General features: G+C 41.5%; 1 protein-coding gene across 8 annotated transcripts in view; it reads left to right on the plus strand.

Annotated features, from left to right (window-relative positions):
- The window catches only part of ARHGAP6 (Rho GTPase activating protein 6), a 291,817-nt gene that overhangs the window by 185,828 nt on the left and 93,398 nt on the right, over positions 1-12,591 (plus strand). The window contains exon 1 of one of the 8 annotated variants that reach the window (XM_072348459.1): positions 3,577-3,705. The exons of the other annotated variants lie outside the window; for them this stretch is intronic. Coding sequence (XP_072204560.1) covers positions 3,703-3,705 — 3 coding nt within the window. The 5' untranslated portion in view covers positions 3,577-3,702. Of the gene's footprint in view, positions 1-3,576; positions 3,706-12,591 lie in introns of those variants that run through there. 8 annotated transcript variants of the gene reach the window in all.

Below are 12,591 nucleotides of genomic sequence, written 5' to 3' on the forward strand. Positions count from 1 at the left end.
TTTGGGCAACCTGTTCCAGTGCTCTTCCACCATTGTCATAAAAAACTTCTCCCTTATATCCAGTCTAACTCTCTCCTCTTTTACTTTGAAACCATTTCCCCTTGTCCAATCACTTCTTAGCACAGCCTGCTAAAGAGTCTGCCCCAGAATCACAGAATGACCCGGGTTGGAAGGGACCTCAAGGATCATGTAGTTCCAACCCCCCTGCCTAGCAGGGCCACCAAACATACGCCTTTACTAGATCAGGTTGCCCAGAGCCCTGTCCAACCTGGTCTTGAACACCTCCAAGGACGGGGCATCCACAACCTCCCTGGGCAGCCTGTTCCAGGACCTAACCACTCTCCTACCACTCTCCTGCCCCCTTCATCCTTACAGCCCCCCTGTAAATTGGAAGTGGGTCAAGTTAGTAAGGCTGTTGCCATCAGGCCATATCACTGTTGTACAGTGTGTGTACTCAGTTTGCACTTTCTGCTTGGAGCACTGCAATGACTGTGAAGTCCCAGGCTGCTGCTTGATAAATCTCTGTGGAGTGACCCAAGCCATACTGCGCTCTGTCTCATTGCAGTTACGTCAGGTTTGTGAAGGCTCAGTGGTGGAATGGAATTTGGCAGATTCTCGCTGACCTAGAGGTCTTACAGGAAATTTAGAGTCCCCAAATGTGGGAACAGAACCTGCAAGGATCTGTAAACTTGGCTGCAGAGAGAAAATGACCACATCCATTAAAACATGAGATAGTGTATCTCCCACGCACTGAAAAAACAAAAATTCAAAACCAGACGATGTAAAAGCATTATCCAGTATGTCTAAAAACAGCACTGTATGTGTTTCTCCTTCTATTTAAGGACTATTTAACATAAATTGATGTTATCTAACTCCACATGACTCTGCTGAGGGAATGTTGTTGTGAGTGCACAGGACGTGCATGCTGACTTGAAAGTCTGAAACACTTTGCCTTTTTCTCTGAAAAGTAAGTGCAGTAAAGAGAGAACACTATTTCCCATGCTACCTTTTACTTCTTCCCTAGATCAAGCACGTGTCATAAGCAAGCAGACAAGCAAAACCAATCTTTTATTAGATTTGGAAGTGAAGCAGGATAAGATAAAGACATGAATACATCGGAGCTTTGGAAGCCCTTTGCCACTTTGCATCACAAATACTCAGACTGCTCTGGGTTTTATACTGTGTGAAAGCTAGCTGGAAACCTGATAATGTAACTTCTCAGTTAAGCCTTGGGGTGCGATTGCCTTCTCTGGAGTTTGAATGGGAATGAGTCTCCCTGCTGATATCTGGAAGGTTGAGGCTGGATGGAGAACAGTCAATTCTGTTTTTAGTACATGTCACTGTTCCCAGTTTTCTCGTTTGCCTTGCACCTGGCAAGGGCACAGAGGCTATCCCTGAATGTAAAAGCAGCTCTTCTATGGAGACTACTCTTCCTCTGGCTACCGGTCATCTGTTAATAAGTTGATTTGTGAATTCATTCACATGCTGAGCCCATGGAAATAGTTTAGTAAGCATGTTTGGGGAACTGATGTAAGAGTACATCTCAAGAGCTATGTATCTACTGACCAGCATGTAGATTAATCATTTTAGACAGCTCACTACTGAAGTAAATTTTCACCTGAAATGCAGTGTCAAGGTAAAATTCCTTCTTCCTCTTTCCAAATTTAGCTTTAAAGCATTTTTAACGTGGTCACAAAGATGCAATGCAAATACGTGTTTTAGTCATTTCAAGTTCCTGTTTTAGTCATTTCAAGTTCGTGTTTTACAATAAAGATCATGACAAAATCACAGAATGGTTCAGGTTGGAAGGGACCTCAACGATCATGAATCTCCAGCTGCCCCCGCCACAGGCAGGGCCAACAACCTACATATTTAATATTAGACCAGGCTGTCCAGGGCCCCATCCAACCTGGCCTTGAACACCTCCCCCAGGGTTGGGGCATCCACAACCTCTCTGGGCAGCCTGTGCCAGCACCTCACCACTCTCATAGTAAAGAACTTCCCCCTGACATCCAACCTAATTCTTCCTTCCTTCAACTTAAAACCATTTCAAATACTTGACTCCCCTGCTGTTTATAGACTCACTTTAGGTACTGAAAGACTGCAATGAGGTCACCCCACAGCCTTCTTTACTCCAGGCTGAAAAAGCCCAGCTCCTTCAGCATGCCTTCGTAGGGGAGGTGCTCCAACCCTCCAATCATCTTCATGGCCCTCCTCTGGACCCTCTCCAAAAGTGCTCTGTCTTTCTTTTATTGAGGGGGCAGAGTAGAGAGGGACAGTCACCTTCCTGTTCCCACTGGCCACCCCTCTCCTAATAGAGCCCGGGATACCATTTGCTTTCCAAGGTGCAAGAGCACACTGCTGGCTCATGTTAAGTTTGTCATCCATCAGGACCCCCCAGATCCTTCTCTGAAGGGCTATGCACAAGGACTGCTCCTCCCAGTTTGTATGTATGCCTGGGATTCCTCAGGCCCAAGTGCAAAACCTTGCACTTGGCTGTGTTGATTATTATTTCCTGGAGGGTTACAGCTTGTTGCCGTGTTGCCTTCCTGACCTCTGAGGTGAGAGACTTAGGGTTCGGGATGTGTGGTGGGACAGGCAGGTGGCTCAGCAAGAGTCCAAGTGCAGAGCCCACTGGTTCCAAAACCTTGACAAGAGACTGAGCAGCTTCCCTTCTTGAGTGCTGTCTCCTGTGGACCATGTGGTGCTGCTTCTTCCTGTTGTCACCAAAACCTCCTTACTGATTCTCTTCCTTCCAAAGTTGCATTTTCCTACTAGTGACTTTGTGTTGTTTTTCTTTTCTGAAGACAGAAGGAAAAAAGAGTTAGAAGTGTTCTCCATTTATGTAAGTGTATATATTTACTCATGTGATTGTACCTTCATCACTGTGAAAGGTGAGTCATTAAATGCAGTAGCTATTCAGAAAGTATGCTTTAGTAAAATATATATTCCTTCTCACAAGTTTCATCCTTTTATAATCAGAAACCATCAAAGCTATTTAATAAATGGAGTTGCTTTATCAAAGCTAGGTGGAGCTGGTAGTTGCCGAAGACTGCCACTTTCTGGGCTCTCAGGAACCTCTTGAAACTGATTTTGTACTAGCATAGAAAATCTAATGACAACTATCATCCAGTTTTGAGACAAACAGGAAAGCCATGGGAGATGGCATTGGCTAGGCACATGAGAAATAGAACACAACTTTCATCTTTTCACTGCAAGCTTTGTCTCTCATGCTGACTGGTCCAGCCTCACTGTTTTCCTGTACTCTTCCATCTGCTCAGCTGTGTCCAGCTGTTGTTTCCTTTCCTGTGCTTGAAGTATGCATTCACCCTGATGGCTTGTTTACAGACTGGACAGACTCTGCTGCAGTGTCTCTGCTGATATCTATGTCTGAGAGAACTGGTCGTGTTTAGACAGGAAATTTAGCTCAAGTAGAATGCTAGGCTAATGTGACACTGAACCCGCCTGCTTCGTGGAAAGCAGGATTAGCGTGTCTGCATTCAGATGTGAAAAAAGCTCTAGAATTTTATTCCTTGAAGCAGAGACTGTTATTATTACTGCTATTGCTAAGTATTTGTATACCTCACTTGTAGTGACCTGATCCATGACCGTAATGCAAGGTAACTATGACTTTTAATGCAGTTGAATCGTGAAAGAGCAGTAGATGCCAAGAGCAACTAAGACTGCAAAGGGGAAGAGGGAATGGTAAGAAAAATATTATTCCTTTAAACATTTGCAAATGTGTTTCGTATAACATGCTATATATATGCATATGGGTATGTGTATGTGTACATATGCAGCCTTAGTAACAAAAAAAACCCTAGTTTTTTATAAAAATCTTATTAACTTTGAGTTAATCTAATGTCAGTTTCAGGTGACGATTACAGACAAGCAGCTGAAATAACAGCTTTGCTTAAGTTTTTAAAATAATGTTATTTCTGGAAATAAGCTTGTTGCTCATTTCTCACAAGCAGCTATTTTTCTGGTACTCTGGTGCTTATCTGTGTGTGTGTATGTGTTGGCGAGATAGAGCAGTATACATGCATCTGCCTAGCAAGTTTTTATTGAATTTTCTTTGCACAGTGTATTCCTTTGGATGCTTAGATCCAAGAAAAGACAGCACTTATTGTTTATCAGAATTTCACACTGAATTTATGACTGGTATTATTACTAAAGGCCTTTCATGAAGTCATTTCCTATCTGAATTCCAGAAAACTCGCCAGCACCAAGCTCAGAGTGTGTTGTGTTTGTAAGTGCATAACAAGCAGGAGTCCACAGTAACATCACAGCTTGATGTTGATAATTAATATTCTGTCTTTTTAAATTCTTTTATGGAGTTTTCTCATGTATGAGCAGCAGAGTTTCCATGACAGTAACAAAATGCAATTGTTTCTCAGTGGATAAATGCCTAATGATACAGTGGGGAAGACACCAGCATTTCGGCTGTGGGATGGGCATATGCCTAGCTCTAGGATGGGACAGATGCTGAGGCAGCCCTTATTTCGTGTCCTGGTGTTCACATGTGCTCCTTTGTGCTGCCTGGGTCAGATCTGCACTACTGACTTGATGGGGAAGGCCAGCACTTTGCCATGCAGCAGATGTACTTCATTTGCATCATTAGGACAGGACCACAAAGCTTTCAGAAAATAGAGCAGCTGAAAAAAATGGCAAATAATCTAGACAAATGGTTAAGCAGACCAGATCCAAGCTGTTGTATCTCAAGCTTCCCCGCTCTTAAGTGCAGTGTTGTAAACATGGACAGATCCATAAATAGATGTCATGGTATAACTGGGGCTGCAGTCAGCCTATCTTCCCACAGTACAAAATTAAATTTGACTGGGGAAATTCTCTGTTGATGAAGAGTGGTATTTTGGGAACTGACACTGTAGTTAATGTTCTAACCATAGCTCAGAGCTGAATTTCTATCAGGCTCTGAAGGGAGGACTTTGACTTAGTTCACCGTTACTGTTCCTGAGTTTTTCAATAATTATTCAAGATCTTGGAATTTCATAGTTGTTCTTTGCATCATAATTCTGACTATGGTATTAAAATGTGATTATGCTGTTTTTTGTTGAAAGTCGTTATTTTATTTTAATACTGGAAGGTCTTGATACCCATTACTAAATCTTAACAGCTTTTGACATGTGCATCAGAATACCTGGCAGATTTCATATGCATTCTACTCTGCTTGCAACAACAAAAGCACTTTCTTTGAATTGAAGTTATATACCTTGAACTTGTTTGTTTGTTTGTTTAACAAACTACCTTTAAAGGAGATGGAGTAGGAACAGTCTGTGCAATTGCAGTGCATCGCCTTTAAGGAGCAGCAACTCCTCATAAAATGGAGAGAATGAAAATCCAGAGAAGAAAATGAAGTGACTTTCCTTTTTTGGTACTATTATATGTGATCGTATAGTTTAAGCTTTCTTACAATTCTTTGCTTTATCCTGAAGCTGTTTACTCCTCTTTCTTTTCACAAAACAGGAAAGAAAAACTTGAGGGCTAGTGCTGTAGTTCATGCATGACTCATTATGCTTCTTTGGGGAGAGAGAACTTGCTGTACCCTGGTACATATTCAGAAGTAGACAACCTATGAGACTCAGACAGTTGACGTTCATTTTTCTCCTATCAGGCCATATTCATGCACTCTTCCTGTCTAAGGAAATGGGGATAAACTTCTTTCTCTCTCCTTTTTTTTTTTTATTTATTTTTATTTTATTTTTTTTTAATTTTACTAATACAGTTCATAGTGTCCCTTGAAATATTAAGCTGTTGGTAGGTGAGGAAGTGCTATGGGAATATGAAGAAACCTTTTGCTTGATCACTGGTGTTATGAGCCAGCTATCGTATTTAAAATGCTGTGTTTAAAGAGTTTTTTGTTATCTGGACATTTTTTGGATAGGGATAATTAAACAAACAAAAAAGATAGAATGGCCATAATGGTAGCCGTGTATCACGTTTTTTAGAATGCACTGGAGTCCCACATGCATTTATTGCTTCCTAAATTTTAACGATGAGTATAATCATACAATCAATTACAGAGATTGTCAGTCAGTGCTGCTTAAATAACATTCCAATGTTGGCATCATACAGAATATCGCACTCCTGAGTTGGGCCTGAATCATCAGCAGAACATACTGAACACTGATGAACGAAGAGCTCTCCCTCTATGTGTGATTGCAACAAGAATACATCTTTCTCTTATCTTTGTTTATAGGCAAATTATGATAAGCAGCCTTTTGCATAGTTTGCAAGCTGTGATTACACCCCCTGGGAACATAGCTGTGCGCATGAACTCCTCACTGAGCTGCAGAAGGCCTGAATTTCGAGCACATGTAGAATAACAGAATGTCCTGAGTTGGAAGGGGCCCACAAGGATCACCAAGTCCAACTTCTGGCTAGACAAAGAGACACCCAAAATTCAAACCCTGCATCTGAGAGTGCTGTCCAGATGCTCCTTGAACTCCAGCACTTCGGGCTGTGCCCACTGCTCTGTGCAGCCTGTTCCATGCCCACCGCCCTGTGGTGCAGCCCCTTTTCCTGACCCCCAGCTACCCCTCCCCTAACAGCCTCATGCCGTTCCCCTGGGCCCTGTCCGTCACAGAGCTCAGCGCTGCCCCTCCGCTCCCTGTGAGCTGCTGCCAGGCCTCCCCTCAACTCTTCTGCACACCCAGGGGCCTCAGCCACTCCTCAAACACCTTGTCCTCCTCACCCTTCAGCATACTTCTTCGGAAACTCTCTAATAGTTTATGTCCTTGTGTAAGTAGTAGGGGAGCCAACAGTCATTTCTCCCAAACATGTGCAAGATAAGTCAGTGACAAGTGATGGTGGAATGTGAAGGTGAAGGCAGAAGGGATCCAGATGATACTATTCCATGTAGCATCTTCATGTAGAATGTGCACATTTGCAGGTCCTAGTGGAGCTGTTTAATACCTGCCTGTAGCTGCATGGCCTGTGCCTCATGGCTGCTGTAGACAAGAAAAACATAATGCACAGTGTGATGTTCCCAGTTTTTCTTTAATGTAGAAGAATGAGGTGACTTAAATTGATTAAAGAACGTAGCATGGATGTTAAATAATGGATAACTCAATGATGATTTGCCAGCTGCATAGCAGTAATGAATTTATAGGGTCAGTAACATCTTAATGCAGTGTGCCCACATCTGTGAAAGCACATCTGCATATAGCACCATAACAGCAGGGGTACTGTTTGCATTTCAGATGAGGATCCTCAGCGAGATTCTCAGCTAATCCTTACTGGTAAAGTGATAGAAAGTGATAGTGCTTTGCTTTGTAATTAAGTACTTGGCATATTAATAAGGCCCTGAACTGCATCACCTGTTATGGATGACAGTCTTACAGTGCGAGTTTGGGAACCTTAGTCCGACTTGTAATAGCTCTTGTTCCAGTTTGTGCCCATTGACCCTTGTCCTGTTGCTGGGCATCACTAAAAAGAGTTGGGTCCCATCCTCTAGACACCTCCGCTTTGGATATCTATAAGCATTGGTAAGGTCTCCTTTCAGTCTTCTCCAGGATCCTTCTTAGCTTGGGGAACAGATGGATTTCAGTGCTTGCAGTTCAGACTAGTGGCTGTGTGTCCCTGGTGCAAAGATTTGAGTGACCTTGTTTGCGCTGTGTAGTTGGGCCAATATGCAGCGGTTTCCATTGTAAACACTCATATAAAACTGGTTTCAGGGTATGCTTGTGCATATTACACTGTAATTAACATTGTATGAACACACATTTTAACCCCTCCTCCATGGGTGCCTAAATGTTTTCTGCTAGCAGAGGCAGAACAAACACATTATACCATTTTTTTCCCGCTCTGTTCATTTTCGCCCTAGCAGAGAACAGGCTGGTAGGTAGGAAGGCATGAAGGCAGTGCTTCCAGCACAGAATAACCTGTAATGAGAAGTAGCTAGTTGCTTCTGGTTGTTGCTGTGCGATGAGAGTGCACCCACCTGGCTGCTCAGGGTGCAGAGTTGCTGCCATGGTGGTGTGACATGGGGTCAGGACAAGTGGCCTGCTTGCAGCCATTAACCCTGCAGTTCACAGTACACTTCACAGTAAAATTAAGATGATAAAACTATGTTAGGAAGAGGCAAGCATATCTAAGTCTGAAGTAATTGTAAGAGACCGGGATTTTACATATTCTTGAATACAGTCGTCTGTGCAATATTATGTTGCTCTCTTTTCAGACAGCATAATCATAATCATCCCTTTTATGTAAGAGAATAGATTTTTTTGAGTTCAGTGTTTCTGGTTTTAGGATCTATTAGGCAGCAAAATGGTTTTAAGCATCAAATTTCATCTAGAAATAGGATGGAGCTGGTGGGGATAGATGGCAGTAAGGTGGCAGAGTGGGAAGGACCTCTAACGCTTTGCAGGCATCCTGCCCTGGCTACTGTCCTCAAACACGTAAGGGCTGCCCAGGGATCCTGGATTAGCATTAATGTTGTCATGCTTCACAAATAGAAGTAGTATATTTTCACTTTCTCATGAGATTTTTCTCTAGGAGTGTGTGATTTGTTGTTATTCTGGCAGAGCCTTCTCAAGGGCTCTCTCTATGCCACTGATTTTCCATCTTTTCTTAGTTTGTAGCCTATTCAGATGTCTCCATTGGAGAGGAATTTCATACTGTTGACAGAAAGTTTATTCTTGCTGCAGGGCTGGGATTCCCCAGGGGTAACTAAGAAGCTGAGGCTGTGGAGAGTGGCTGTCACATTAGGTGTTGTAGATGGCATGTGCTTTTGCCGATTCTAAGGAAGAAATGTTGCTAACACATGCTTTATGCAGTGTTTCCCCCTTTGCACATGTGTTTCCCATGTGGCAAGGAATGAAGGAATGAGAGGGGTAGCCAGGTGGGACGGAATGGATGTGTAGGCATTTTTCTTAGTGCAGGAAGATGCAGTGATGAAATAAGTTTAATGGAGCTGCATTCTTTAGAGTACCAAGAAAGAATGGAAAAAAGGATGAAGTGGAAAAAAAAATAATAATAAAAAATTCATCCCCTTCCAGTCTCCAGTCTTTCAGTATGTTAAAATAATAAGTAATTTATGTCTTCAGCTCAAAAATGACTGTTAATTTGCCTATTTCAGCCATGTTTATGGCTGATGACTGCATGATCTTTATGGAGAGAGCAGAGAACCTATTGCACCAGAAAGCAAGAATTCAAGCATCTCTGGCAAGTATACTTTGCATGGGAAAAATGCATTCCTTGCTCTGCTTGAAGAAATGCTGTTGGATGTGGATGTCATTGGGCCAAGCCTCTTTCGTCTCCTAGGTTCCTGTCTTCTGATCATCTCCTTTCCCTCCCACCATGATTATTTTTTGCAGATTTTATAAACTCTTGCTGGTTACAGTGGAATTATTGTTTACGTATTAAAGAGGATGTATGGTGGAACAAATGGAAGATGATGAGGCCAAGTGGCAGGAAAGCCCTTCTGCTAGCCCTCCCATAGCCATGCTGCACAGCCAGCTGCCTGGAGCTTGGCAGGGAGATGTCCTCAGTATTTGCTGTCCAAGGACAGAATTCAGCTGTTGTAGTATTTGAGACCCAGCTCACTGCAGACATCTGTGAGGAACAATACCAAAGCAGAAAGAAAGCAATCACATCCATAGTACACAGACAGTTGCTTTTGATACGGAAAGGTTGTAGGCCTCGTGTAAGTAGTAACCTGAGCTTTCATCAACCAACTGAAGGTTAAGTATTTAAATTTAGTGGTGGTTTCAGTAGCACTTGTTGTGGATGAAATTTTGGAAGAGAGTTTAGCTGCTGCTGGGAATTTTTTTGAAATCTCCCTGAAGTTTTAGAATGCAAAGGCTCTCTGCTGTAGCACTGTTCCCCCCTTGGGTTCTCTATAAAATCAGAAGGAATTAATTTGAGATAGAGTTAAAGTTATTCATTTTGATTCTAGATTAATAGTTTGCCATTAAAAATCTTTATAAAATGAAATATAAACAGCTATGGAAATCTTAAGTACTTTCATACCACTCTTAAGAGCCCTGCTTTCACAAATCTAATGTTCACCTAGCTCTTTAGAAATACGTTTTATGTTACAGATATCCTCGGTAACGTTATAAGAATTAACAAGCCATAACCAGAGCTCTAAGTTTTGTACATTTGAATCCTGCCTTTTGTTTTGCAGTTAAAAAAAAAAAGAAGTTACCTTTGATACAGTGCATAACAATTCTAAATGTGCTCTTACTGAAAACTATGACTGAAATAAGATCAGGTTTTCCAGTGAATGACCCTGAGGTATTTAACTGGAATAAGTTCACTGCTCTTGAGTTGTTGAGAAACAGTGCGTGAAGCATGCACATTTTTTTGCACAGATGAGAAAGTAATAAACATTTGCCACCAGTGTTATGCTTTTTGAGACTCGGTAGATGAGGAGTTATGACCTTCTAGCCGTTCAGTAACCAAATCCCCATGATTCTTGAAGAAGAAAATGTCAAAATCTTTCTCAGATACCCCAAAACAAAAAGAGATTGGAAATATTTGTAGGAAAGGGAAGACTGGTATAAAGCTCTCCCTTTAGATACTTGCATGTTAGTGACAGTATTTATTCCAAAATAAACTTACATTTGGCATTTGCAGCATGAGCTTTCTCCCCATAGCATCCTGTTCATTTTTCCTTTCTTTCTACAGCTTTCTCCTCCTGCATCCTTTACTAGATGTTGATATCTGCTTTCTTTCTCTGACTCACTCATTTGCCCCAGTGACTCAACCCCACCTCCACATCTCTTATATGTTCACTCCTTCGGGCTGCCTGCAGGTCACCCACCTGAAAGAGGTTCCTTTACATCTCACTTCATTTCCTTACTAAGACAAACTTGCCCTGTTATCTTAAAAAACAAGTTGCACTCTTTATTCTCTTACTATTGCAGCTGCTGCCCACCTCCCTTTTTGTTTTCATGTCAAATTCATCAATTCAGATACCAGGAGTTATTTTTCTTCTGTTCTGGATTTCTTCCAGGCTAGCTCTCATCCCTGCCACTGCATCTAAAGGCTCTCAACCAGCATCCCATGTCTGCCAAATAGCATTGCATTATTAGAGAGAAGAACTGGGGGAACTTCTTGTACTTGATCAGTGTGCCTTGTTTCTGCTCTATAAATCACATCAAATGGAAATCTTTCACTGCCACTGAATTCTTCATTTGGAGGTGAAAGGAAGATACTCTATTTCCTAGGAAACAGATATGCGTACTTTGACAGAAAGAAAGGGGCATGGAAAATACATTCTCCCATGCCAACATATTAATGCTTATATTGGTTCGAAACGAGCAAAAAAATGTTGAGAATATGTGATAGTCAGGGATCACAAACCCAACTGGCAAATCTCAGATGCCTTTGATTGTACAGTGTTTCTCCTCACTTATCTTTACCTGTGTTTCACATAAGCCTCCTGCTTAATACTGTGGATTATACTCTGACGTGGGAAAACATGGAGGTATTTGTGGGGTTTGTTTGTTTCCAAAACTGGGTGTGCTGTTCCCCTTTGACACAGTTCTTGGGCATTCCATTTGAATGCATTAACATTGAAGGAAACTGTGCAGTATACATTTGTAAATGACCGGAGCAGATAAACTTTTTGAGATTTACTGAGTTACTGGAGTGTTACAGTGTTTTATTTATCCAGCTACTTTAGAGGTTTCTTCAGACAAATAAGCTGAAGTGTCTCACCTGAAGAAATGTTTGTATCATTTGTAAGCAAGAGTTGTAGTTAGTTCATCATATTCATGAGTCATGGGTAAGAAATTCAGGAAGGCTGAGACAAAAATATCTGTAAGGATATGCAGGTTCATCTTATCCAGGTTAATTAAGCGACCTAAGCTGGAGTTAATTAGAAGTATTTCAAGTATGGATATTACTGTGCATTTTTTCTTAGGAAACAGAAGGAAAAGCATCATTCTCTGTCGTTTACCCTTTCTCTATTTTTCTCCTCTTTTTTTTTTCCCCCCTCAGATCAAGTATGATGGAAAGTTATTTGCAATTGTCTTGAACACGATGATTTCCTACTAAGTGGCTAGAAATAGCTACCATGAATTCTTTTCAAAAGTAGCCCTAAATCAAAGATTTTTCAGCCTTCACGCTAATCGAATTACAGACACAAGGAGTTGAAATGCAGCTCAGTTTATGTGATTGATGATAGTATTTTATTGTCAAAGAAAAAACAACAAAAAACCCACACTCGTATCTTCAACATTATTAAAGACAGAAGGCAGTCATTTTGGAACGTTAACAATGGATGATGGCCTGTGTTTTCTGGAGAACCGTTCTCTGGCTCTTCAGTGGTAACAGGTGCTCAGCTGTAATAACAATAGGAGGCTCCACATGCAAAATTCTTCATAAATATTAACTTGCAAAAAGTCATGTCTTTGAAAAGGAAGCTGGCCTGACTGCGGCTCAGCTCATAATAATGATAGAATGGGTTTTATGTCCAAAGCTTTGAAGTATACATCAGCACTTGTCTTTCTGTAATGCAGGTTAAGAGGGTCACTTGGGCACCATTGCCTGTTAGAAGGAAAACCAAAAATCCCATTCAGTTTGTGCTGATTTTACTCATATTTAATGTGTCCATGCAATTCC

The sequence above is a fragment of the Excalfactoria chinensis genome, chromosome 1, assembly GCF_039878825.1.
Source record: "Excalfactoria chinensis isolate bCotChi1 chromosome 1, bCotChi1.hap2, whole genome shotgun sequence".
NCBI lineage: Eukaryota > Metazoa > Chordata > Aves > Galliformes > Phasianidae > Excalfactoria > Excalfactoria chinensis.